Raw genomic sequence first — 27,203 nt, 5'->3', positions numbered from 1 at the left:
CTCCTAAATTTTATTCTGTGTGGCTATTTTGTGGCTATTTTGGACAGAAAGACTCTAAGGCTTCTTTGGGGCAGGAAGAGGAGAGAGAAGCATAAGCTGGACCCTTGAGCTAAGCAACTGTTAATAGATGAAAACAAATGCATGACAATTATAGGAATTGCTCATGAGGTAATGCTTTAGGAGAAATTATGGGATTAGTGAAGTGTTGAGATTTTATTCTTGCTCTTCTTTAAGTTCAGTGTTTAAAGGCCCCCAAACTCATTCTCATTCGGAGCGTATGTAAATATTTAAAAACCTTTTAAAGCCTCTACTGAAGCTGAAGTGGGCAGCCACACTGAATGTGTTTGCCTAACGCTGAACCAAAGGCCTTGGTAGTGCCCCTGTGAACTGGGGCCCCTCCACAAGAAATCTCCAAATGACTCCTCATAAATGTGGAGTATTAATGTATTAATAAATGCATTAAGTATTCAGAGCAAAGGTTCAAATATATACATGTGTTGACATTAGAAGAGGGGAGGGTATTTGTGAGCCTTACTCAGCTTTGCTAGTGGATGGAAATGTTTCCTGGAGGTTCACCTAGGGAGGATGGGGAATCTGCAGAAGTGTGGCAAGGGATGTGCAGTGCATCCATGTCACTTCATGCTGGGAGCTCACTGAAATGGCCAAGAACAGGAATACGGGTCCACTCTGACTCCAGCTCACCACTGAGGACATTCACTCCCCAAATATATAAAGCAAACAGCAGTGATATTTACCCCCTTCAAACAGAAAGCAAAACTCTTCTACCTGCTATACTGGGACCTGGAATTCTCTCTTTCCCTCCATCCACTCCTGTGGTTTGCCAAAAAAAAAAAAAAAAAAAAAAAAAAAAAAAAAAAAAAAAATAAAAATAAAAGGAAAAAAGAAAAAAGTGACTCTAGGAGAAGATATGCCTTCCCATATACCTTCCCCATTGCCCACAGTCTGAAACAAAGAAAGGAAAAAAGAAAAATCTTATTAAATAAATCCTCAAACTTCCCTCATTTTGGTATCAGGAAATAGGGGCATTCAGAATGGGTGGGTTGCATAGCCAAAACAAAGTTTTGACCCTCTCATAAACCTGTGTCGGCTTTTAGAATTTACTGACAATGCAAGAGAGATTTTGTTTTCTGTTTAAAAGCATAGGCTTGGATATGAGTTAGATTCATTTTTCATTAAACAACATGAAGCAGGTAGTTTCTCAGCCAGTGGGAGAAGACAGAGAACTCGAAAGACTGGAGTTTACCCACAGAAGCAGCCCTGAACATCAGCTTTCAGAGTCTATAGTTGTGATCTCACCAGGCTCCCCGCTGATGGGTTAAGTTCAATCTCATTTGTTTTGGGCCTAGTCCAGCACAATTCCAGCAACTCAGAGAAATGCCCTCCTCCTGAGCCTTGGAGAGAAAACATGAAGGCAGGCGACGGCGTCGTAACACAGCACTGTAACCTCTAGAAGCACTTGGAAGACTGTTGAGAAATTATGCTCCAGCTGTAATCCCAGCCAAAGTTCTGGCTCAATAACAGCTTTTACCATTGCCACAGTGCTTATTTCTTCTTTAGGAAGGGAGAAGGTCAGCAGTGTTGTCTAGACAAATCCCACTTGGGATGCCTGTCCAAAATGTCCCCTTTCCAGCCCTTATTTGCAGAAGCACTGCAATACATCATACAGCCTCATCTTGGGGGTGGCTCCTCAGCAGAGGTGAAGGACACCCCAGAACTTCTAAGAGTCTTCCCCCAGATGAGTAGAGATTTTAATTTTAAAAGTGGGAGATCATAAAATTATTTTGGTTGGAAAAGACCTCTAAGATTGATGAAATCCAACTTAGCAATGTCACAAAACTTCACTGTGAATCCCTATTTACTCTGTCCCATCAGCAGATAGAAGGATACGGTTTTTTTGTTTGGTTGCACAGCTGGAACCTGGGATCCAAATTGAGGCCAACTCTGTACTGCCACCCACAATTATGACGTATAATGGCAGGGATGTAATCTCACTCCATCAGTCCTATTGATAAGGACTTCTTAATGAGGATATCTAAAAAGTCATTCTGGGGCACAGCACTGCCTTCCTGGGCCAGTGCATCTCCCAGTGGATGAGGGAGATGCTGTTACAGGAGTAAAACATAAATCTAAGCACTTTCTGTAGTTCTTTTTCTCATACACTGCCAGCACCTGGGCTGTTGCATTAGGGATGACAGAAGGGATGTTCCTTCCTTAATATCTCATCCCCTTGGCTGTGTGATTCCCTCAGCCCTTTCTGACCACAGGAAAACCATCTGCCTTCATGAACTCCAGCAGTCCCAAATCCCAGAACACAGTACTGCTGTGTAATGCTTTTTTTCTCTTTTAAATCAAATTCCTATTTATTTCTTTGATGCCCTTTGCTCTAGTAATGGAGCAGCATATAAAAGAAAGAAAGAGAAAAATAATTCAAATCCCTCAGGAGATATATAACACAATAGACATTCCTAAAAATATATCAAGGTCACAGCTTTATGTAAAATTTTCAGGGCAGAATCTTATCTACTTTTAAATTGCATTCTCATCCACAAGGAATGACTGGAGACTGACACTAAACAACTGTATGAGAAAGAGTTATCAGCATATGTCACTGAGGAGATGTCAAGAGAGATCCTGGAATTAGCCTGTATTTTCATTAATGAGAAGTTGAGAGTGAGCTTAAAAATTTGGGGATAATGCTAGGGAAGAAGGAGTTGAGGATATTTTGTGACAGTGAATTAAAATGCAAAGTAAGCAACACACTTTGAGAAAGATCCAGCTAAATGTGGAATGTTTCCAGGAGAGCCAGAGGAGCAGCTCAGAAAATAGAAAACAATGAAGGAACCGATTTAGAGAAGTATGTTAAAAGAGATGTCTTCCCCTCTATAAAAAACTATTGCTACAAGGGGAGAGAAAAAGTGTAATTTATATGCTCAGGAAAGAGGACAAGAAATTATTAGTTTTATTTTAGGTTATGTTTAGTTAAATTTTGATTAAGGAAATCCTAACACTGAGGCTAGTAAAACCTTGGATCAGGTTGTTTAGGGAAACTGCTTTTAAGACCAGAGTAGAGAAACGTCTCCAGTAACAGCCTAGGTGGTGTCAGCTCAGTCTTGCTCCTGAAAAGATCAAGGTCCATGGAAAATCATTCCCAGGCCAAATTTTCTCCAACTCAAATGCCATTTGGTTGCAGAGGGACTAATATGTTTAAGAGAGCTAGATTCATTATTCATTGCAATTTTACTGTGTGAAATTATTGTTTTTACAAATAAATTTATTATTCACACAAGTCTTCAGAAAACTTTATGATCAAATCCAGGTCTCTCAAAGTAGAAAGAATTCAATCTTCCCCACACAATAACTAAGATAACAAAAAAACACATAGCTGGCTGGCTAGTTACTGAAATGGGCACCAGCTGCAAGCATGCTGCCCTGGGAAAGAAGGGATAACACCTAAATAAGGTGGGAGGAACAGAAAGCGAACGTTTTTCTGACTTTCATAAAATTATAGAATAGTTTGGGTTGGAAGGAACCTTGAAGGCCATCTAGTCCACCTGCCCCCCTGCCATGTACAAGGGCATCTTTAGCTAGAGCAGGTTTCCTCCAGTTCTTCTGGGACACTCACAAAAGCATTATTTCCTATTTTTTGTTCAGAATTTGTCAGATCTCATTAAAAAAATGGCACCACATCTGATAACTGTTCCAAAACTGACTATCACTGAACACATTACAACTCACTCAAAGCTCATCTTATCCTGTGCCCTCACTAACAGAAACTAAAAGAAGCTGTAACAAAAAACAAACATCAAATGTTGTTGTCTGCCCATAACTACTACTCTTCCCCAGCTTCATATGAGTGCTTCTGCCAAAAAATTTAATTGCCTACATTAACAAAGAATCACAGAGTGGTTTGGGTTGGGAGGAAACCTTGGAGATCATAGCATCATGGAATAGAATCATTAAGGTCAGGAAAAGCTTCAAGATCATAAAGTCCCTCCCTGGGCTCAATACCACTAAACCATATCACAAAGTGCCATGTTCACTCATTTTTTAAACACTTCCAAGGCCAGTGACTTCCCTGGGAAGCCTGTTTCAAAGATGAATTAATCCGTCACTGAAAAAAATCTTTTTAATCTCCCTCAGCCACTTGAAGCCATTTCCTTGTCCTATTGCTGGTTTCCTGGGAGAAGAGACCAACCACGGCCTGATTACAATCTCCTTTCAGGGATTTGTAGAGTGTGATAATGTCTCCCCTGAGCCTCCTCCTCTCCAGACTCAGCAATGCCAGTACTCTCAGTCACTCGTTGTATGACTGACATTCCAAACCCCTCAAACAGCCCTCCTCTGGACATATTCCAGCACCTCAAAGTCTGCCTTGGAGTAAGGACAATAACACTAACAATGTACCCAAGGTGCAGCCTCACCTGTGCTTGGTACAGGGGGACAATGTAGTCCAAGACCAGCCTGTTCCAACCCACATGCCACGAGTAGGGACACTTTCCACTGGTTGTCCCAAGCCCCATCCAGTATGGCCTGGAACACATCCAGGGGTAGGGCAGCCACAACTTCTCTAAAGAACTGGTTCCAGTGAACAGCCTCACAGGGAAGAATTTCTTCCCAATATCCCATCTCACCCTGTTCTCTAGCAGTGGGAAGACATACCCCCTTGTCCTGTCACTCCAGGTGTTTGTCCAAGGTCCCTCTCCAGTTCTCTTGGAGCCTCTAAAGGCACTGGAAGGGGCTTTAAGGTCTCCCCAGAGCCTTCTCTTCCGGGCTGAACAATCCCCATACACAATACAAAGCATATTTTTGGGGTAGCAGGAAAGAAGTGGCATCAAGGGCTGCCACTGAACACTGAAAACTGAGCAGCAGATGCATGCTCAGCCAACTTCATGTATGTTCATATCCAAGAAAGCATACCAGCCTAAGACATTTGTGTCTAATATTTAATATTGGAGTAAAGAAAGGATATGTGAGCAAGGAGCAGCCATCAGAGAGTGGCCACATTTCTTGACACAGGGACCCAGCTGAGGAGTGGTGACTGATCAGCCCAGCTAGGCTGCAGCACACAGTTTGTTGCAGCCTGATTCCTGCAGCCTAAGAGAACTTCCCACATTTGGCTTGATTCCAAGACTGCTCTGGGAAAAATCACTAATAAACAGCTCTGTTATCTCTGCAAGGTTTCGGGGGCTGGATGCTTTTGCATGCATGGCAGAATTTCTCTTTCCTTGGATTCATTAAGGAGACTTAAATAGCCTTTGAAACATGATACATTGCACCCTGCTCATAAAGAAGATTCATATTTTTGCTTCTTTTCTCACAAAAGAGATCTCAATTTTATAATCTGCCATTATTTTTCATTTACTCAAAGCTGGTAGTGATTTTTAGAGGCAGGAGCAACTGAACTACTTCATTAAAAGATGAAAAAATACTTTTGTCAAAGAAATCTCTGAGAAGGGGAATATTTACATTTCTTTCCCAGTGGCTGATTTGTTGTATTGAGAGTTTTACTTGCAGCTTAATAGAGCAGCTTCTTTAGACTTTTCTCCAGACCATTTTTAATTGGTTATGAAAGTGTGATGGTGGTATATAAGCAGAGTTTGGCTGGAGTCAGTGTGGCAGTAAGTTTTGTTTTGCAGGACACTTGGATACTGGTTGCAAAAATCAGCTCCTCAATCAGCTTTTCAGCACTTCAAAGAGGCCTCAAACCTCAGGTTTGAGTTTAGTTCCATGACTTTGAAATCTGGACATATCCTGAACACTCGGAGGCATGCAGATTTCCAAACCATTTCTAAATTTCAACAAGCTAAGAATGTCCAAAGTGTCTTAGAAAATGTTTCAGGCATGTTCTGAAGAAGGCTTTGAAATCCTTTCAGGAAAGAGCTCTTAAAGAGCTTTTGAGTAATCAGGGGCTCATTTTCTGAGTGGATTTTCATATAGTTCATCTACAAAGTAATTCCTTTGGCTGCCTGAAAAACACACAATAATTGTACATAACACGATCCCTCACATTAGAAGGATCACCAATTAGATTAGCCTTTCCACCCACCTGGCAGTGCAGAATTGTTTCCTACAGCATACAGAGAACTCCAACACATCCAAGGTGTTGCAGCTTAACCATCAACCTCCATCCTGTTTCCAGCACGCTATGAGCAAGAACCAGACCTTGGGGAGAGGCAGGAGGAAAAGGACTTTCCCTGGAGATGCTGCAAAACTGCTCATTTTTTGTCACAAAAATGCATCAATATGAATATTTTAATCTAGGGACAGGAAAAGGGGGTGTTAGTGGCAGATCCCTTTGGAAGCAGAAAGTAGGGCTGGAAAATACTGAAGATGCCCAGATCAAAGTCTCCTGAGCTGTGGACACAGGGGACTGCACTATACAGCCCACGCATGGACTGACCTCTGTACCTAGAAAAAGGCCAGAAAGGATATGGGAAGGTGGCTGAAGACAGAGTAGACCAAATGAGGGACCACAACAACAAAAAAAAACCCCACCTTTTTTACTTCATTGGCATGACTGGCCTTAAAAACTAGACTACTTGGAAACAGTGGGATTTACCTTCAGAAAATTTTTATGTACATAAAGATAAAATGTTCAAATGCCTCCAGGACATGTCTCATTGAATAAAAACATGCTTGAGCTATTCCCATGTGAACATTTTTACATCATTCTGAAGTATAAACCACATTTTGTCATTGTCCTCTCTCTAACAGCATTCCTTTTGTGCTCCTTCTACCTTATCCCTGTAATTAGACATTATCTCTGCACCCCTGTGGCAGACTGGAGCAGAGGCACCACATTTAAAATGCATTTAGGTGCCCTCTTCATGAGAGAAAAATTACAAAGAGAAAAAGGCGTCCATCCATAGGAGGAGGAGACTAGAGAAGATCTCCCTTTCCTTGCTCCCCCCAGGAAGCATGGACCAATCTTCAAACACACTGTTTTTATTTTACATTTATTTCCTCTAGTAATTTAGTTCAGGAAAGGAGTTGCTACGGCTTGTATAACACATGCCAATTTTGAAACACCTTCTCAAGAGGCTGCAGATGGACTGTAATGAAAACAAGCCCAATCACACATGACCTTAAAACTTGGCCTGAGTGATGCCTGAAGCTCAGCGCAGGACTATCTCACCCTCCTTCCCTCCCATGGCCATAACCATCTTGCACATCTGACAGTGAGGAGTATTTTTGACAAGTTCCTTTTCAAAGTCATCCCCTCCCACCTTAATATCTTGGTCTTCTAAATCCTCACTCAATCTCACTTCCTGTGGACCCTTGGCTGGCAGGTCCACAACCATGGCTGTCATCCAGCTCAGGATAAACGGACGCCTGCAATACGCATTTTCCTTTCCTCAGAAGGAAAAAAAATATCATTCAGGACCTTGACATATTTTTCATCCCTAGATGGGATAAAAAGTTGAAATCTGCTGTAAAATAAGATTAGATGATGAAGTCACACCTCCCTGTCCCTTGAAAGGAAATGTTTTACTTGGCAAATCTGTAATGAGTTCAACTTTGCTTTGACACAACCTGTTCATTTAATGCAATTCCTATAAAACTAATTTCCAAATAATCTTCACCAATTTTTTTTTCCTTGCAAAACAGAAAGGCAGAACAAAGAGGTAATTTTCAAGGCACAAATATATCGACATCCATGCAAATCCACAAAAACTTCACTTCCACTAAGATGGCATTTTCTTTCAGAAACCTGTTTCAATACATACTTTTTCCTAGCTATTCTTAGTGACTTATAGACATCTTCATTTTATATTTAATGTTACACTGCTGAACTGGTGACAAAGCTCAGCCTGGTGTTCCCACCACAGAGCTGTCAGATACATGCTGTTGTAGAGCAGTCCAGGCATTGATGTCAGAGGATACAGGACATTAAATGAGGACAAAAAAAGACAGCTGTGTCTCATTCAGCTGCCTTTCTACTGATCAGTTCCACCAGTTACATGCTGGTGCAGAATCACAGAATCATGTAGGCTGTAAAAGCCCTCTAAAATCATCAAGTCCACAGCACTGCCAAGCCCACCACTAACCCATGTCCCCAGCTGCCACCATCCCACATGCATATATGGTTTATCTTGTCTGTATTTGTGCCATTTCATTTCAGCAAAATCTTCTCTCCATTGAATCATAATGGTCCAAATACAAGTATGTCCACTACATTAAAAGGAAGGCATCCCAAAATAGACCAGGCACATACTCCTTGCCACTTGCCTGAGCCTCCACCGTGAAATAACAGAAAGAGCAAAGAAGGATTATAAGAACTATCTAAAGAAAGGTAAACCAGAAAGAGAGGCTTAAATCCAGCCATTGCAGCCACCTAACAGAAAATTAGGAAATTTATGGAAACATCCACTTTTTTGGTTGTTGATGGTTCAGCTCTAGAAAGATCAGATGTGTCTGCCCACCTAGAGATGCTCAGATTGTTGAAATGTTGAATGTTTGTCTTGGAGGAAATCAAACAGATGGTGGGAAGAGAAAGGCATGTGTGCTACCTGTGAAAGGGGATAGTATGCTGCCCAGTGGAGGCTGGGCATGACCATAATGGCCTGAAATCCCCAATATTAATGCAATAAAGAAATTCCTCTGCAGAGTCATAAGCAATACAAACACATCTAGACGTTTCATATGCAGTAGAAAAAAAATTAAATATCATCTTTGCTGTTTTGGGGTGGTTTTTTTTAAGGCAGTCTAGGAATGCTAGTTCTAACTGGGTTAACATTTGCCTAATTAGGGGAGCCTTAGAGTAACAACTCTTGTAATCAGCAGTGACTGCAAGAAATTACTGAGACTCAACACAGTATAAAGCAGCTGCTTGGTCCTTACAAGTTCCCATGGAGGTAAGCTGCCCAGGGAATTTTCAAATGTATCTTGTGCCTGATTGTGTAATGGAAAATATGTCAGCCAGCCCTGTCTTGGCCACAGCCATCATTAACAGGGCTAGGAATTGGTAAACCATACTGTATGTTAGAGATGTGCTTTACCTGCATGTATATGTCACCTCCTTGATTGCCCCTTATTCATACATGTTCCCCTCTTGCCCTTTCCTCTTTGGGGTCAGAGTACAGTGAGTACCCACTGCAGAATTCCTCACCTGTCCTGGGTCCCGTGTGACCCCACTTTTTCATTCTTCATGCAGAAATCGGGTGAGCTCTGCAGGTAAATCAGCTCTGTCTCTTTAACTGGCCTGATGTCAATATCCTTTGGCACAAGGTATTTGCGTGTGCCCATGGGCCGGTGAACAACCTTGGTGGCAGACAAGTATTTGGTTTTGAGGTCCAGTGCAATGTCTCGCAGTTCTTGAAGGCCCTTCCAACAGGTCTTGATAGAGCATGACCCAGAAACTCCATGGCACTTACATTTCATTTCAAGAGAGGCTTTCAAGACCTGCAAAAAGGAATGCAGGAGTTAGGAAATGCCCTTCTCTTACAGCAAAACATCCCACAAGCTTGCTAGTGAAGGCACTTCCTTAGCAGGAACTGCTATAGAAAAGTACTACTGTTCTCATTTCTGCACAGGCAGTCTAGTGTAGCTACTTTGAAAGCAAATGAGATCCTACAGCTCTTTGGTGATCACTATCAGTCCAGGACTACTTTCACAAGAGCTCCTTTGCAGCCAGAAGACAGAAAACTATTTTGAATTTTGATTAGATATCTATATTGGGCTGCATTTTCACCCTCCAAATTCCTAAGGAGATGAATATAAAAACATTCCATGAATAGATAATTAACATCAATTTCAACCTCCAGCAGCTTTGGGCTTTGGTAAGAGAGATGGCATGGCTTTGTTGAATTCAGTACACTCTCACCCTGCCTTTCTGCTGGTCATGGGGCCAAAACAGCCTTTTACTTTGATTCTGCACTATTCTCATTTCAGTAGGACATGGCAGGATGCTGCCAGGAAGGGCTAAATGCACCAGCCATGGCAACGCAGTGTCCCAGACAAAAATGTGCCCTTTGCAATTGAAACAAAAAATCAAGACAATACAAAAATAAAATAAAATTTAAAAAACCCAAAACCTCAAACCCCAAGCAAACAAACCAAATAGTGTGGGAATAGTAGAGGGGAAAAAAAAGAGCCAGAGAGGGAAACTTCAGCATGGTTGTGCTCTGCAAAGGTGGACAATGAGCTCAGCATGCTCCAAGTTTGTCTGCACAGGCAGTCCTGAAAAGACCAAGCTGTGCAGCAGGAGCAGTCCATGGAATCACTGGAACCTCAGAGATGGATGCAGGGGTCAGTTTTATAGCTCCTCCCCCCCATCAATTTCTTCAGCTGTATGGACAGCTGCTATAGGGATTTGCACATCAGTGCACACCAGGCACTGCACATGGTAAATATTATCCCTCCACTGGATGCAAGCTGTTAAAAGCAGCTTGTGCCAGACATGAAAATAATCACTAGCATAGCAGTTTAAAAAGGAAAAAAATCCTCCCTCCTGCCTGCAGGGATGGCTGGAGGCAACTGCTGCTGGATGCATCTGGCAGATGATAATCCTCCACATTCACACAGCACTTCACCCCACAATGCCCTTGGCAGAGCACGATGGGACCCATCCCCACCACACCTCCTGGGGCAGGCAGAGCCAGAGCCAGCACTGACTGTGCAACAGGGACATCCCACCCACGGTTAAACAGGGCTAATAATGCCATTTGGGACTCCCTGAGTCACAGGGTGAGTTATACAGCTACAATTTCAGAGCAATCTTTGAGAAACCTGCTCCTTTCTCTAGCTGATAGAGACACTGAACCTCACCAAGTGACCAACACTACAGATGATTGTACAAGTACAATAACTCTTGTGGATTTGTTACCTGTCTCCCTACTTCACTGTTGTGCAGATGCATCAGTTTATTGGCTTGTGATCCTGATTTTTTCATCTTCATGGGAGCATCTGAAAATTTGGACCCCATGATAAGACCATAGTTGAGGTTGTCTGCACATCCTCCCCATCGATACCCAGGTCCAGGTGTCTCACCTGGGATGGGACCACAGGAACAGCCAGGGAGGTCCCCGGTGGTGCAGGCTCTGGCAATGGTGTGGCTGATGGCAGCAGCAGAGAGGGCATATACAAATGCTGACTCCCTTGTGCCTGAAAGAGACAAGAACTCCAGCTCAGCCTGCTGGGCCAGATAAACATTCCCCAAAAAGAGACTCACACAGTCTGTGTCCCACAGAGCAGCCAGCACACCAACTCACTGCAGCTAAGATGTCCTATGGCACCACTGATTTGGAGCACATCTAAGTGACATCTTCAATGTAAGCCAACATCCCAGCAGGGCAAGGAGTCACATGGATTTAGGCATCTTGTTCATTGTGGTGTGATTTGCTCTTGGAGCATGACTTCCGGTGGGATGAGCAGACCAGAATGGTCGTCTGCTTTGTAAGAATTGTGGTGGACAAGGTCTTGGATCCAAGAGCCTCTGGGCATGACTGGCACCATAATGATGAATGTGGCCTCAGAGAGCAGGAAAAGTGGGCTTTGCAGTCCCTCCATGGCCTCCCAGGAGCAAGACCCTTCCTATCTCCACCACATACACACACACACACAGAGGCTGACTCTACTGCCTCCAGTCCCAGCTGAGCCAGCAGTGCTGTTTTACCTCTATCCAAGTCCAGCAGGTAGTTAGGAGCCAGCTCTATTGAGGAGCAGTTCCACCGCATGTCTGAGAAAGTTTTACGGCAGGTCTTTATCACTTCCCTTGCTGCCTGAATAATGGTCTGCATTAGCTCCAGGTTGCTGCGGCACAGCTGCACCTGAGAAACCACCAGGCCTTCAAGCTGCTTGCAGTGCTGGGTTTGATTCAGGGCCAGAGCCAAAGATGTCTTGGACAGAGCTCTGAGGAGACAAGCACATGCAAAAAAGCATTAAAACACAGTCTAGTCAGCTACCTTCACCTGAATTAATTAAAGCTTTCTGTAAATAGGTGTTTAGATAAAGCTGGTGAGAAAGACGAACAACTATGAAGAGTGATTTATCTCATATAAAGTAGGTGTTTAAGGTTGGTAGGAAGAAACACCCTTTAGCAGTGTGTAATTCTCTCCATTACTGAGAGGAGGCTGCACAAAACTCCAGGGGTATATGTCAAGTCAACCGGATGTGTAAATCCTATGGGGAAGGTTGTTTGCTGAAGAATGAAGAGCACAGACCTCCCAACAGAGTAAAAAATGACCCATCAGTTCCATGATAAAAGAAATCTGGATCCTCCAAGACTGTGGCATTTGGGAAAGAAAGCAACGTTGGTGTTATCAGTATTTTGTACTCAGCATCTGTCTCACACACTCTCAAAGGATTATGCTAAATGTCATGTAATTAATTATGGAGAAAATCCCCTGCAAGGCCTAGCGAAAAATCATCAAATTTGCAAAACATATGCTTTCACTTAGAGTTAATGCCAAGGGCCTCTACTGATTTAATCACTGTTGCAGATAGATAAGTCTGTTTCTCTACTGATTTAATCACTGTTGCAGATAGATAAGTCTGTTTCTCTAGACTCCAAAAACCATAGTGCAAAAGCTCAGTGGGAGTATGTGCAGAGAGAGCACCACAGACAAATCTGAGAAGGGATCCATGAATACCACCACATATGTTACCATGCAAGAGAAGAACAACATCCCACAGTGGTGGCTCTTCTAATGTCCAATTGCCAACTTTTCCAGGTTAAAAAAAGAACAAATGCTGACATGCATCTTACAGGGCCGTACTCTTCTTCCCTGAGCACCCACAATGATCAGCAGAAGCCAAGCGCGTAACTCTCTTTGTATCTTTTTGGCTTTCTTAGGGTAGTCATAAAGTTATTCATTCCCATAAAACAACTTTCTAGCAGGCTGAATCAATAATCTGATGGCATCTGATCATGGCAAAACAACTTTAACACATATTTCCTTCTGTGCTTGTTAAATGTATTGGCTTTCAGATTCATCCCAAGCCATCTTGGTTAGTTTGGCTTATTAGCAAACACATTGTGGGGTGCATTTCACTTTATTACTGTAACATCCACATTCTTCAGAAGTTAAATGAGATGGAAACAGAGCTAAAATTGAGCCCTAATGAAAACTGGAGCTATTAAATCCTTGCTGGGGATGAATAGGCCTACACTGACAAATTCCCAGGCGACTGAGAGTTTGGCATTTCTGGCACCAGATAAACAGTGGCAAACTTGGAAGGGAAACCACCGTTCTGAAAGCTATATAAATATATACTTCATACACACATTTAACAGGTCCATTAAACACACTGCAAGCAGAAGTCATTGCTAGTGAATTTCAAGAGAAAGGAAAAAGTGGTGGACTTGGCAGTGTTATTAGTTGGACTCAATGATCACAGAGGTCTTTTCCAACCTAAATGATTCTATGATTTAATAATCAGAAATTCTGTCCTGCAGTTCATCTTGTTCCCATCCACACTGGTGTTCATACAATGTTCCTTGTTTGGAGTGGGGTCCCTCCAGAAGGCAACTCATCCTGCCTCAGATGCAAACCTGAGCTGGTGGAGAAAAAACTTGTTGGTGATATATTGGGTGTTCAGGTGTCTCAGAGAGATCATGTCCTTGAAGGTAGAGACATGAGTCTCTGAATAGTAAGACTGTCACCTGACTGCAAACCTCTACAGTGTGGACCTCACAGTAGTCCTTTGGGATCCTTCTTTAGCTCATGGAAAGCAAAAAGCCACATCTAGGAAGCAGTTAGCCTTTTGTGCTTTTGAGACCTATTGTAAGATACCATCATGACTTAGAAGTGCTAATTTTCTGCTCTACATAGGAAATCCAGACACCGAGAAGGGACACAGACATCTGAATGTTATAAGCACAGAGCTTGAATGAGATATGAGCACTTGACACCAGGAATCTGTGAAAAGTTATCCCAGAAAGCCTATCAGCAACTCCCAGGAATGAGGTAAAACACAAATCAGGCAAGAGGCCAAAGCAGCTCGTCAGTATTAGAGTATAAATGATAAAAACTCCAGCACAGCACGTCCCAGCAGGAAGGGAAACAGGCAGGGTGTGGCAGGAGCAGTGGGAGAACTTCACAGCCTGAGCTTCAGGCAAATGAGGAACATTCCAAGTGTCTGAGAGAGGCTGTACTAAGAGGCAGCAGCTCAGTTTTCTAATCAGAAGTGTTGGGTGGCACTTGAGAGGCCTTGGAATGTTGGCTGGCCCTCCAGAAGGATGCATATATCTCCTAGTTCCTACACTATATTTTCTGATCCTTTAGAGAGCTCTGCAGCCTCTTTAAAGGAAGGCTACATTGAGGCACCCCTATCTCACTGTTACAGACAAGTCATGAATAGCACACCTACAGGTAGGAATGAAAGCAGAATTCAGACTGAAACTCATCCTCAGTGTGAAAAAACAGGCTGTGATGCAAGGAGACACTATTACAGATGGCTTGAAGTGATCACCCTTAGAGAAGCAGTTTTATAGTGCAAGAAGAAAACCATTTACATGGAAGAGGGAAAATACCTTCTGATTGGTGAGAACTCAGTAAATGGCAGCAATGCCTGTTTCTCGTAGAATGAGCTTAGCTCCAGGAAGCCTACCAAGAATAAAAGTGCAAGATGCAGGAAGGTGTTTTCTGAGCATCTCCCACGCCTAAACTTCACGTCTTTGCTTATGAGAACCTATAATTGGAAACATCTCCAAGCATTGGGAGGAAAAATTAAAAGGTAATGGAGATGGAAAAGAAAACTCAGTTACTGTAGTCACTTGCTGAGACTGAAAAGTGCATTTATAAATCACAGATCAGGAATTTGAGAAGCCTATTAGGTAATCCATTCCATACCCTGACAACCTAGGTTTGCCCAGTCTCTGTCCCACATTTAGGAATATCTTCTTCACTCCATGTCACTCTAAACCCTCCCTGTGGAAATGCACCACCCCTCCCTGCTTTCTAAATTCTGGCAGCATCAGGGGATGGATACCCACTGCCTGCAATGACATTATTGGGAAACAACATCCGTTTGTGGAAAGAAAAACCTCCCCCAGGAGAGGCTTGTCCATGGTAGGATTTGGTGGTGAGTCTCTGGCCTGTCTTCATGCAGCCTCCACTGATCATCAGCACTGGGAGGGAAACTGGAGCCGATGGGGCACAGCCAGCCTTAAAATCCAGCCCTCAAGGGCATACTTAGAAGAACATCCTTCATGCCTCAACCTGGGGAAAAAATCCCTGACAAACATCTTTCTGAGGATTCACTCTCTTCATCTGAAAAGAGGATTTTACCTGCTTGCTGTTTTTCGCTGTTTCCTTCTGATAACTTCCCCACTTAATTCTCCTGCCCCATCCTTCATTCCCCAGTAAAACCAAGGGGTGGCTGTTTCACGTTTTTTAAAAATACACATATTTGATCCACCCCTTTAAATATACAGGGCCTAAACCAAACATCTCCTGATCCATATATAACACAGCAGGTCCTTCAGTTGAAGTTCTGGATACTGACAGAAAACCATGAACACAATTACAGAGGAAATATGCATAGATGAATCATGACATTGGAAAACATTAGTGCTCCGCAGTGTTAGGTCCTTTGAGAGGTTTGGGCCCATTCCTGCATGTCGGGGCCCCATGAGAAGACTATTCATAGAAAGTGCAGGTTAGGAAGAAGCACCTTCAGATGTTAGCAGATATCAATGAAAATCATATATTATTTGGTTTACAAGGTACCCTGTGAGTAGGACACTGCTCCTGGTCAAGCCAAAGGGAGAAAAACTCCTTCAACTGAGCAGCAAAACATTGGTGTCCTTTAAAACACCTTTGAAGGGTGGAAGAATCTCTCTGAAGGCATCTTCCTACCCTCCCTTGTGTGACATTATCTGTGAAAGTCTCACAAAGGGACTGCTGGTGAAACCGTGAACTTTAACTCCAAATTACCAGCTTTGCTTTCTGGAAAGGCATTTTTTTAATGCCTATGCCTGAACTCCTTAATCTTGCAGGGATGTGGGTGGCACAAAAAGATTTAAACAAAATTATATGGCTGTGGAGAGTGAAGTATGTGGTAAACGTTAATATAGAGAGGCAGAGATTGAGGGTTCTTTCTGTATTTGATCTCATTTAAGGTTTTTAATCTGCAGAAGCCTCATTTTCTCAGGTTTTCATCTGGAAAAGGCTTGCAGGGATGTTACAATAATGTTGTCTAAGCTCCTGGTAGTCAAAGGTAGTCCATGCCCCTGCCACCCTGCCCTGTATCAGCTCCAGACTGGGGACCACAAGTCCTGGGAAAGACACCACATCCCCTTGTAAATGCTTCCCCTGGTTCTGCAAGGGCTTTTCAAACAGACAACTAGGATTTATGTGATTTAAAGAAAAGAAAAAAAAAAAAGAAAGAAGAGGAAGAGGGAGAGTAGTGTGTGTGGGGGGAGGGAAACCAACTCTGAACTAAAAGCTTAAAATAAGAGCTGTTCTCAGATATGGTGCCAAACTCAGTGCTGGCAGCAGTGGGCACAAGGCTGTTGACTTCATGCCCAAGCTTGAATGAAGTCAATGCCAGCAGTGAGTTGGCTCACTGAGTGCCGGGGAAGGCCATGGAGCTTTGTCAACTTTTCCTGAGCTGCCTATGGAGCGAAGAGCAAACTTCAAAGGCATGGTACTCCCCTTTCCTCACCCCCAGCCCACTCCCCTCCTGCCATCCCCATCCTGCAGTTCTTTCACAGCAGCTCATCTAGCCAGGCAGACAGTCTCCTCACAGGCGCCCGTGTCTCCACGTCCCAGCTCCCTCCCACACTTATTGAAGGAGAGAAGCAGGAGCTGCCAGGAAGCACAAAATCTTTCCATTTTCTCCCCTGCCTTTTGCTGGCTGCAGAAGGGCTGCTCAAGGTTGGTGGGCTGGGGGACATCCTATGTTCACCAAAAGGTGTGGTTAAGCTACCTTTTGCTTCTGAAGGGCTGCAGTTTAACCACAGGAGTTGTGCTGCAATAGCTGGGGATGGAGCTCAGCTGGGGATTACTCCAGAAGACATGAGACATAATTGGGTCACCACAATGGGGACAGGCAGAGACTTCCTGAAGTGTCCAAGCTTCACCTAAAAATTATAGTATTCCTAAAGCCAGTACTTGCCGTCCTGGGCAAATTCTGGAAGCCATGAAAAAAAAAAAAAAAAAAAAAAAAACCAACCCAAAACCACCAACAAAAAGCCCCAACCAACCAACCAACCAAAACCAACCAACCAAAACAAACAAAAAACCCAAAAAACTCCAAAAAAAAAAAAAAGACACAAAAAATCCCCCAAAACAAAACAAACCAGCAGAAATCACCTGCTGTGTTTGGCTTATTCACAACCACATTGAAGGAGACATTCGATACAGAGGGACAGAGGAGATGCCAATCCCTCTGTGGAAGCAGAAGTGCCTCAGAAGCTACTCTGTGCCTGGACATCCCAACATCTGCACACCTTTGGGGCATGCACATCTGGCTGCAGCTCCCTCTAATGCTCATCTGTTTTTCAGTTCTACCCAAGTAAGTTGCTCCAGCACCTGCTTGGTCAAAGCCAAACTCTCCTGGGAAAGCTAAATGGATTGCAAAAGCAGATGGGGAAGGTGATGGAATTACTAGATGCATTGGCACTAAGACATATCTCATGGAATCCAATGGCTGCCTCACCTTCCCAGACACTGTGACAAAACAACACTGGGCACCACAAAATGATATAACCTCCCCACATACCTTCTTTGCTCCAAGGATGAGAAAGTGTTTGCAAAAATAAGACGCAGGGTCTCATATACATTGATAAGAACGGCTGTATCTCCACGACAGTCCTGATCCAGCAAAGATCTGAAACCATACTCTGGAGCCATACTCTGGCTTTACACCTGAGTAGCTCTCTGGAGCTTAGATGAAAGAGCACGAGACATGAAATTTCACCAGCAAGAGAAATGTATACAAAAGCAAGAGCATGTGTACAAGATGCTGACTGTCTGCACACCATGCTGGATGTTTGGTGGGGCCCAGCACCAACTTCCAACAGATGGGGATTTGGACCACAGAACTCACAAAAATAAGCCAAGCAAAATAAAATAAAGTAAATAATTTCCTTTTTTTTTTACATTCTCCCTGCTTTTACTAATTTTCAGGGCATATTTGTGTTACTGAGAAGTCCTAAATGGCTGAAAATTGTGTTTTTCTTCTGCCCCTCCCCCTGCAATTACATCACACACTGAATCAAAATTAAATTTCCTATCACCTTTGTTATCAGTCACTCCCTCATCTCCAGACTGGTGAAACCCACCTCCTTATCTCTCCCTTCCCCTCCCAAATCCTCTTTGAAGCTTTGTACCATGTGTACAAAAATGATGCAGTGGCAGATCAGTAAGGAAATGCCACAACTGAAAACATCACATAGCACTTTTCTCCTTCTTCATCCCGTTCTTTTCCCCACCTCTCTGTTCATGAGCAAGAGAAGGAAGGAGCAGATTTCAATTGTATGGCACCCAGAGCTGGGAGAAGCAGGTCTGAGATATTACTCAGTGTTTGGTACTCTCTTTGCCAGGAACTTATCCATGCAATTTCTAAGGACAGTCCCTGAGCCCCAAGAAAAAAAGAGTGATGGGGAGTGAGAAAAATTAGCCTGTGTTTCCATAGGAAAACAAGGGTGGGGAAATGAGGAGAAGCAGCAAACAAAAGAAAAATCAAACATAATTTTGTGAATTTCCAGCTGCCAGCATCCCAGTTGCAAAGTGCTGTGGATAGAGAGTGCAGGTCTCTGCCAGGTTTTAAACAGGTGTGAGGGGAGCTCAGTGCTGCATCTGCATGCCGTTCATGCTTCAAATACCACTTTAATCCCAGCTTTCATCTTTCCCACTCACTTTTTGATAGGGGGGATATGTCTGCTGGGAAGTAGAGGAGCAGCAACTGTGGTGTCCTGCCTCCAACTACTTCTCACCCCCCTCATCCCCAAAAGCAACCCTTGCAGCTTAACCACTTAGCCGTCAAAAGGCTGCTTTTGACAGCAAAGCTATTAGGGACCTTTCCCTGCCTCCCAGCATTTTTCATGTCTGTGGCTTGTCACCATACTATCAGGTTCCTTCTGGAGCTCATCCCACCCCTGCCCTTCGAAAGAACCCAAGCCCTTCACCTATGATTGAGTATCTTGACTAAGTGGGACACCAATGCCAAGCATATGGACAAGTCCCTCCAGTCAGTCATGGTTCTACACATAAAAGCCCTGCTGAATCAGGGCGCCACAAAACAGCTTTGTTTCTGTGCTGCATAGAAATAAACATTGCAAAGGAGTCCCATGGACATGTTGCTAAATGTCCTTCAGGAAGGAGATGCCTGCCTTTTCTGGTGCTGGATATAGGCAGAGCTGAGAGCCCAAATACTGGAGGAAGTTGGCAGAAAGAAACAGCTGGGTTTTGTAATTGAGCTCTTACTAACTACTACAACAAGGTGTAAACCCAAGGCAGTGAAAAGCAAACCAGATCCTTACTCTCCTCTACTTCCAAGATGGTCCTTAGAGTATGGAAACAGCAGATGAAAGATTATGGAATGGTTTGGGTAGGAAGGAACCTTAAAAATCATCTATTCCTATCTTCCTGTCATAGGCAAGCATGCCACCTTGAAAGATGCCCTAAAGCAGGTGACTATTCCTCCCACCTGACCAGATGCATTTAAATACCCTGTGGAGAGATTCACTATGTTTCTCTTTATAGATATAAAAGGCAGATGTGTGGCTTCCAGCAGCTCCCTGCAGTACACAGCATCACCAGAGGCTATCACTTACATTTCTGTTGGATGTCTCTGTTTGGAGAAGATGAATTGCCATCTGGAAGATCCTCTCTTCCCTGACTGCATGATGGGGAGTAATTTTTAATTTAATTTTCAGACATCCAAATTTAAGCCTCTATAAAAGGTGGCATGAGTAGAGCTTCAAGTGACAATGATTGGAACAGCAGGATGGCAATTAGACATAGCATGAAGTCTGTGGCAGAAGGAGCAGCAAAACAGGAACCTCTTGTCCAAGTTTCACCACCTATCCCAAAGATCCTTGCTTCAGCACACTACAGATTCTTCCTGACATTGCATATTATTGTGCCTTTTTTCCCACCAAAGATGCTCGTTTGAGGCAAACCCATATTCCCTTACTTATTTCGTGCCCAGCTCCAAACCCAAGTGAAAAAGACAGATCACTTATCAAGGCTGTGAAACCAGATTGGCTTTGGAGTGGCCTGTTTGTTTATTTTGCAGCAAGCAACTAACTGATTGCTTGTTTAAGCAAAGAAATGAGATGGTGATGTTTTCACTTCAAGGAAACTCAATCCTTACTTGACCATAGTCCCTGGTATTTCTTCACCCTCCTCCCCCCTTCCTCACCTCATTTTTAACACCCTTCACAAAATCCAAAGGTTAAAAGGTCCAGAAAAACACCATGTTATCTGTCAAGCATCCATTGTGGTTAGAGATGGGCAGCATTATCTCATCTGCCATCCCTACTGCTCTCAGCTCCTACTCAGCACAACCAGTGGTCCTGGTGGCAGAGTTTCCCAGCATAGCAGGAGCCCATGCTAGAAGCTTTATTAAGTGGCTCATGTGAGCATTCAAGTGTGTGCCTTTCCTCCCTTGGTATCAACGAGGAGAAAAAAACCCAAATGAGCCTAAATCATGCATATTTTAGAAAGAAGACGGAGACATTGTTAGCATAAGCCCCTAGTACACACACTTGAAATCAATCAATGCCTGCAGAATTGCAGTGCTGCTGCTCTTTAAACAGTTTACAGCATGCCTCAAGCAGCAGTTGTACAAACAGGTAAGAGACCAGCAATTTCTACAAAAACATTAAAAATGCAGAGATAGAGCCAGATACTTACATCCATTTTATCCCATAGCAAAGCCCTGTCTGCAGAATCAACAACAGAAAACCAGCTAAGAAAAATCGCAGACTTGGCTTCATTTTCTCCACTTTCTCCTGCTAGCCAAAGGAAATCAGCTTCTCCAAAAAATATTTTTTTTAAAAAAAGGAGTTTTCTTAATATTTTGTGCAGTGTATTTTCCTTCAGTTTGGGTATTGCTCGTTCTTGGAGACGATCAACCTGAAAGGAGAAAGAGAAAGAGCCCGAGCTACGGTTAACTCTGAAGTTTAGCGAGTCACTGCGAGAGAGAAATCTATTATCCAAATTGCAAAGGAGTGGCTTATGAATCAGGAAAAGGTTTGGATTATCCCTTCTCAGTCCTCTCCCTTGCCAAGCCTTGATACAACCTTTCGAGTCAACAGACAGACAAACCGTATGGGTTGAATTACACAGAGTTATGGTCTGATTGTGTGTTTCCATTTAACCCTGCACATGGCAAGACTTCATTTGCTGCTTCACTTTAGTGAGTTTTTTTCCTCCCCCTCTCCAAAAAGTTTGTGCAACTGCTTAGGAAGAAGAAGAAAAAAAAAAAGACAGATCTTTAGATTAGCTCAAATCTTCAGCTATTCATCTCTCCAGATTTCTTTTTCCTTTCTTTTTGTGCAGAGAAGACAAATAACAAAAACTGCATTTCCCTGCTTAATGCAGGTGCCCTTGCCCTGCAGATGTTTCTCTCTGATCTGTTACAATAAATGTGTTTTGCTCTTTACATTTTGCTTTTCTTCTCACCTCATTAACTCTGCCTCTCACTTCTTCCAAGTCCTTGGCACCTGGAGCTCACGGAAAAGGCTGCAACTTTGTAAACATAAAATCCCATTTTTGTCTCCAGGGAGCAGCCTGGAGGAGACAAAAAAGCTCTCAAGGATACCCCTACATCCCTTTTCTTTTTGTTGTTTTTTTTCCTTTTCAGGCCAAACAGATAAACAAACCAGATGCAAGACTTAAATCCTTGGAGAGGTCCTCTCTGTCTCCAGGGCATGGCTTGCTTATTTTAGCAGCAGTATTAATAGCAGTAAATGGGTTTCCCTTCAGTTATTCACTTCAGACGCTGCTCCAGGCTGCTTTTTGTGGTCTTTGCAGTGGTTTCCCATCCCATGAGAAAGACAACAGTAAAATAAACAGAAAAACCTGCCCACCACATTGCATCTCTGGAGGCTCACAACTCATTGCACAGCACACTGGCATACCCACACTGTCACTGTTCATCCCCCATAACACCCCCTCAAAGAGGTTTGGGAAGGGACTGGGAATGGCTGGAGCAGTCAGCTTCACTTTGGGAAACCTCTTACCCTGGGAAAAGGGTATCCTACCTGATCTCCAGCTCTGGATCTGCCCAGCTGCAGCTTTCTGCCTAAATATTCCCATTTGGGGAGCAATTGGGTTGGGGGGAATTAATATTTCTGAGTGTCTTCTCTGCCATCTGCAGCATATTTTTCTATTCAGGCTGCTTTTTGGCTGTCCCAACCCCAGTGCCTGGTGTAAAGGGTTTCTAGAGAAGTGCTGTTATTACAAAGGATTTTAATAACCTCTAGGGGCAAGTTCCTGGCTCCCTTGAAGTCCAAGACAAAACTGACTGCCTACAAGGGAGGCAGGATTTCATTGCCATGGATTGTTTTTCTTTAATGCCCACTTGGATTTGGGTTTGATGCATCCCTTGAAAGCAGTGCTCCCATGAGCATCCAGGCATACATGCTTCTTGTTTCAGAGTATTTCTGTATCTTTTACTCTTTGGGAGCCCTTTTCTTCCCACTGCTCTACAAGCACACTGGAAACCTTCAGCCCTTAATCCTGCCCATGCCTTTCAGTGTCTATTTCGATATTTCAGACCCTTTATCTCACCCCTGTGAACTGCTGCACTACACAAGAATTGGGTGTAAAATGTCTCAGATGGTCTAAAACACTCTCACTAAACCTGACTAGCCAACACCATTCTCTACTCTCCCCCCCCCCCCCCCCCCCGCCTTGAAAAAGCCACAGTTTGGGGTTTTTTCAGTCTCTGGAGTAGAAGGGAAATGATCTAATTCCTCCATACCTACCCAAAGAACTACAAGCTTTGCATGCAACTGCACCCCTTTTATTTGGAGAGGTAATAATGCATTTTTCCACTCAGTCCAACACAGATTACACTTGCAAGAGCAATTTGCAAGGAGACAGGCAGGACACACTTTGGGGCAGATGAGATGTTTACAGCTCTGGTGAGCTCTGGGTCACTGATCAAACCAACAGCAAGTGGCCTGTGGACTCCTAAAAACAGGAGCTGCTTTTAACTCAAAGCTCTCTTTTCTCTTCACCCTAAGGCTGTTTGCAGCCAGCCGCACTCTGGCACACAGAAAACACTCCTATCAGACACTTCCAAGACAATTTTAACTGTACACAGAAGTGTGAGTATTCAGCTCACATTTTCCCAGTTTTCCAATCCAGGAAACAAAGACATCCCCCTGACTCTGCTGCCAGCCTGCAGCTCTCTCCAAAAAAACACAGTATCCTGGTTTAGGGGTAGCACATCCCCAGATGACCTGCAGTGAGGAGTGGGAGCAGAGAAAAGGAATAGAGGGTGGTGGAGCTGATTCCAGCTGCCGGGTCTCACCACTCCCTTGCTGCCTTCTGGGTCTTCCTTCTTCCCTGCAGCCCCTGGGTGTCCCCACTGCCCTGCAGCCTCTCCGACTCCTCTCTCCTTGCATTGCCCTGCACATTTGCAGCTCCATGTCCCCCCTCTGCCATCAGCTCCTGGGTCTCCTGTCTCCCTTCCAGCTCTTGGGTGCCTGCTCTCCCCTGCAGCTCGTCGGGCACGGGTCTCTCCACCCTTTGAGTCTCCCTCTCCCCGGGTCCTCCCCTCGCTCCTGCACTCACACTTCACCTCGCCGAGTGTCAGGTCTCTTAATTCAGCCTCCGAGTCTCCTCCTTCCTTGTTTTCCCCGGGGTATCCCCTCTCCCTTGCAGTCTCCAAGCCTCCCCTCTCCCTCGCATTCCCTCGGTTCTCCCTGCCCCATGCATCCTCTGGGTCTCCCTTTTCATTGCAGTCCTCCGGGTTTCCTTTTTCCCTTGCAGTCTCCAAGCCACCTCTCTCTCTGGCATCTCCTCGGTCTGCTTCGCAGCCTCTAAGAATCCTCTCTCCGTCGAACCCCCCAGCGTCTCCCTACTCCCATCCATCCTCCGGGATGCATCCCCTCTCCTTGAATTCCGTCCACACCTCGCAAACCCCCGTTCTTGGCCAGCCCCGCGCCTTCGGCGTTCCGAGGGGCTCCACGGAGCCGCTGTCCCCTTCCCACCTCTCCCGACAGCGGCTCGCACCCGCTGCGGTCCCCGCTTACCTCCGCCCGGGCCGGGCTGCGCGGGGAGCGGGGCCGCTCTGCCGGGGAGGCCCCCGGAGCCGCCTTATATGCGGCCCCCTCTGCTTTGATATGCGGAGTGATGTCAGCTCGGATTAGCATAACAAAAGGCTCCGCGGCCCGCGGATGCCCCCGCGGGCAGGCGCGGGCCCCGCGGGGCTCCGTGCATCCCGCGCCGCTCCCCATCCCGGCACAGCCCTCGGAGGCGGCTGGCCGCGGCCCGGGGCTGGCGGGGCCCGGCGGGACTCGGCGGTGTCCTTCTAATGAGAGGTTAATGATTAACAGTGATTAGCGACAGAAACAGCGAGTCGGGGTTTCCGCGGGAACGCGAGCGCGCCCGGGGGTGCCCGGCGCTCGGAGCCGAGCGAGCGCTGCCCTGGGAAGGGACAGGGACACTCACCGCGCTCTGCCAGGGAGATCTGGCTCCTCTGAGAGGGTAGGGGACTGCCCCGGGAGTCCCTGCTCAGGTCGGAGCTCAGCACGTCCTGATGTCAGCCCGCGGGTTCCACAGCCTCTCCTCTGATCCGTCTGTAATCGGCGGAAAGAGGTGTTGAGGTCTGGTTTTTGCTTTCAGGTCAGCTCTTGCTTTCAACTCCTTCGGGCTGGAGGCTTGGTGATTGCCTGCTAAAGAAAGAGAAAGAGGAAGGAAAATATAATGGAGAAGGAGAAGGAGGAGAAGGAGAAGGAGAAGGAGAAGGAGAAGGAGAAGGAGAAGGAGAAGGAGAAGGAGAAGGAGAAGGAGAAGGAGAAGGAGAAGGAGAAGGAGAAGGAGAAGGAGAAGGAGAAGGAGAAGGAGAAGGAGAAGGAGAAGGAGAAGGAGAAGGAGAAGGAGAAGGAGAAGGAGAAGGAGAAGGAGAAGGAGAAGGAGAAGGAGAAGGAGAAGGAGAAGGAGAAGGAGAAGGAGAAGGAGAAGGGAGGAAAGGAAAGGAAAGGAAAGGAAAGGAAAGGAAAGGAAAGGAAAGGAAAGGAAAGGAAAGGAAAGGAAAGGAAAGGAAAGGAAAGGAAAGGAAAGGAAAGGAAAGGAAAGGAAAGGAAAGGAAAGGAAAGGAAAGGAAAGGAAAGGAAAGGAAAGGAAAGGAAAGGAAAGGAAAGGAAAGGAAAGGAAAGGAAAGGAAAGGAAAGGAAAGGAAAGGAAAGGAAAGGAAAGGAAAGGAAAGGAAAGGAAAGGAAAGGAAAGGAAAGGATGAAAGATAATACAAAAAAGGAGAAGGAGAAAAGAAAAAGAAGGAAAGGAAAACCAAAGGTATACAAGAAAAGAGGAAAAGTAAAAAATAAAAAGGGAAAAGAGAAAGAAAAACAAGAAGGGAAAATAAAAATAAAAATTAAAAGTTAAAAGAAAATAGAAAAAAGAAAAAGGGAATGGACGAAGAAAAAAGGAGAAGAGAACATCAAAAGAATAAAAGCAAAAATGAAAAAATAAAAAATAGGTTAATAAAAAGGAAAAGAAATTTTTTTTAAAAAAGAAAACAACAACAAAAAAGGACAAATGAACAAATTTTAAGAAAAGGAAAATAAAAATTTTTAAGAAAGAAGAAAATCCTTAAGATAAAAACCCTGTAAGAAACAAAAGCACAACTGGCTTCTGAACTTAAAGCCTCATGAGTCTGAATTTAAGACATCTGTCAGCTATGGGCTCTGAAAAAATGGCTGCTGGTTGCAAAAGTACTTGTGAATTATTTTTTCATTTGGTTTATTTGTGGGTTTCAGGTGAAAGTAGAGAATAAATGCTTTAGTTCCTGGATCAAGACGCTCAGAACAGTTTCCTTATGGTCTATTTTCAGGACAGCTACTTATATAAGATAAATTTTTTGTGTCTCTGTCTCTTTGCTGATTGCATTCATATACCCAAGTCCTGTGTGAACTGCAAAGAACCCTGTGTACACAATCCCAAATTCCCAAAGCCATTATATTATTTGTTTAGTACCAGGTTTTGCCAGCAGCTTTGCTCAGTATGTCCATTTTCCTTTGTGTGACAGTTGCCCAGAAGTACTCAAACTGCTCCAAACTCCCATTTCCCTGGCCCTTCTCCCATCCCAATGACTCCCAAAAATGTGTACCTATAAGGAGGAGGTGTTGTCAGTGTTCTCCAGGGAGGACTTATTTGCATGGGGAAATTGCCTGGTATATCTATTGCAATCTGGATTGCTATGCAAATGCTCTAATTTATGTATAAATAGCCTTTTTCCAAATTACCTTAAAATTTAAAGAGTAATAGGGAAAATGCAGTCGTTATTAGTCAATAGGTGTAGAAGTAGTCAGCTGTGGCAGTTGTAATACTCATGATTATGCAGTAGGCACCTGCTGTACTCAGAACTGTGCAAACACAGCTAGATGAGTCCTTCCACAGGATCTTCATGGTCTTAATATTGGTGCTGAGAGGTGACTTAATAGGTGCTGAGAGGTGATGGTGTGGAGTAGTATCTTGGTTTGAAAAGACAGGTGTCTGTTAAGGAAAACAGGAGCCTCCCTTGAAATGAAAATGCAAACCCCCTTCCTCTGAATTATTATAGTTTTGAAATTAAGGGGGCTCTCAGGCAAAGCAGGAGTAGGAATAACAGTTCTTTACTAGGAATAAAAAAAAAAGTAAAGATAAAAAAAAGAATGCAGTAATACAAAGCAACACTGACAGAGTCAGAATATGACCTGACACCCTGTTGGTCAGGGTGTTGGGAGCAGTCCTATTGAAATGGTGTGGCTGCAGCCCTCCTGGAGTGGCAGATGTGGTTCTGTTGGAGCAGTGATGCTGTAGAAGGGTGTAGTCTTCCTCTGAAGATCCAGTCGTGGTAGAGATGGGCCTGGTCTTCCTCTGGGAATCCAGTGGGAAAAGTCTGCTTGTGGTGTTCCAAGTCTCAGATTATATCCAGGTAGGAATGCTTGGCTCCTCCCCCTGGGCGGAGCATCTCATAATGGGATGCTATAATTTTATCAGTCATGCAGTGACACTCAATGGCCCATTAACAGCAGATATTTCCCAGAAGGAGGATTGGTCATGGAAGAGATAAAG

The 27,203-nt window shown here is 44.2% G+C and overlaps 1 protein-coding gene across 4 annotated transcripts in view; it reads right to left on the bottom strand.

The window, feature by feature from the left end:
- The window catches only part of WNT11 (Wnt family member 11), a 29,177-nt gene extending 4,049 nt beyond the window's left edge, over positions 1 to 25,128 (bottom strand). Inside the window, exons 1-7 of one of the 4 annotated variants that reach the window (XM_064410843.1) lie at positions 24,600 to 25,128; positions 24,182 to 24,459; positions 20,829 to 21,050; positions 11,636 to 11,871; positions 11,011 to 11,124; positions 10,847 to 10,926; positions 9,131 to 9,423 (exon numbers count right to left, since the gene is read on the bottom strand). In XM_064410843.1, the coding sequence (XP_064266913.1) occupies positions 9,131 to 9,423; positions 10,847 to 10,926; positions 11,011 to 11,124; positions 11,636 to 11,871; positions 20,829 to 20,911 (806 nt within the window). In that variant the 5' untranslated portion in view covers positions 20,912 to 21,050; positions 24,182 to 24,459; positions 24,600 to 25,128. Of the gene's footprint in view, positions 1 to 9,130; positions 9,424 to 10,846; positions 11,125 to 11,635; positions 11,872 to 20,828; positions 21,051 to 21,599; positions 22,813 to 24,181; positions 24,460 to 24,599 lie in introns of those variants that run through there. The other 3 variants (XM_064410840.1, XM_064410841.1, XM_064410842.1) reach the window with 3 other exon arrangements.
- Positions 25,129 to 27,203: the final 2,075 nt, after the last annotated feature.

This window comes from Passer domesticus, chromosome 2 (assembly GCF_036417665.1).
Source record: "Passer domesticus isolate bPasDom1 chromosome 2, bPasDom1.hap1, whole genome shotgun sequence".
Lineage (NCBI taxonomy): Eukaryota > Metazoa > Chordata > Aves > Passeriformes > Passeridae > Passer > Passer domesticus.
The sequence above is the reverse complement of the archived record's forward strand: the minus strand, read 5'-3'. Positions and strand labels throughout refer to the sequence as shown.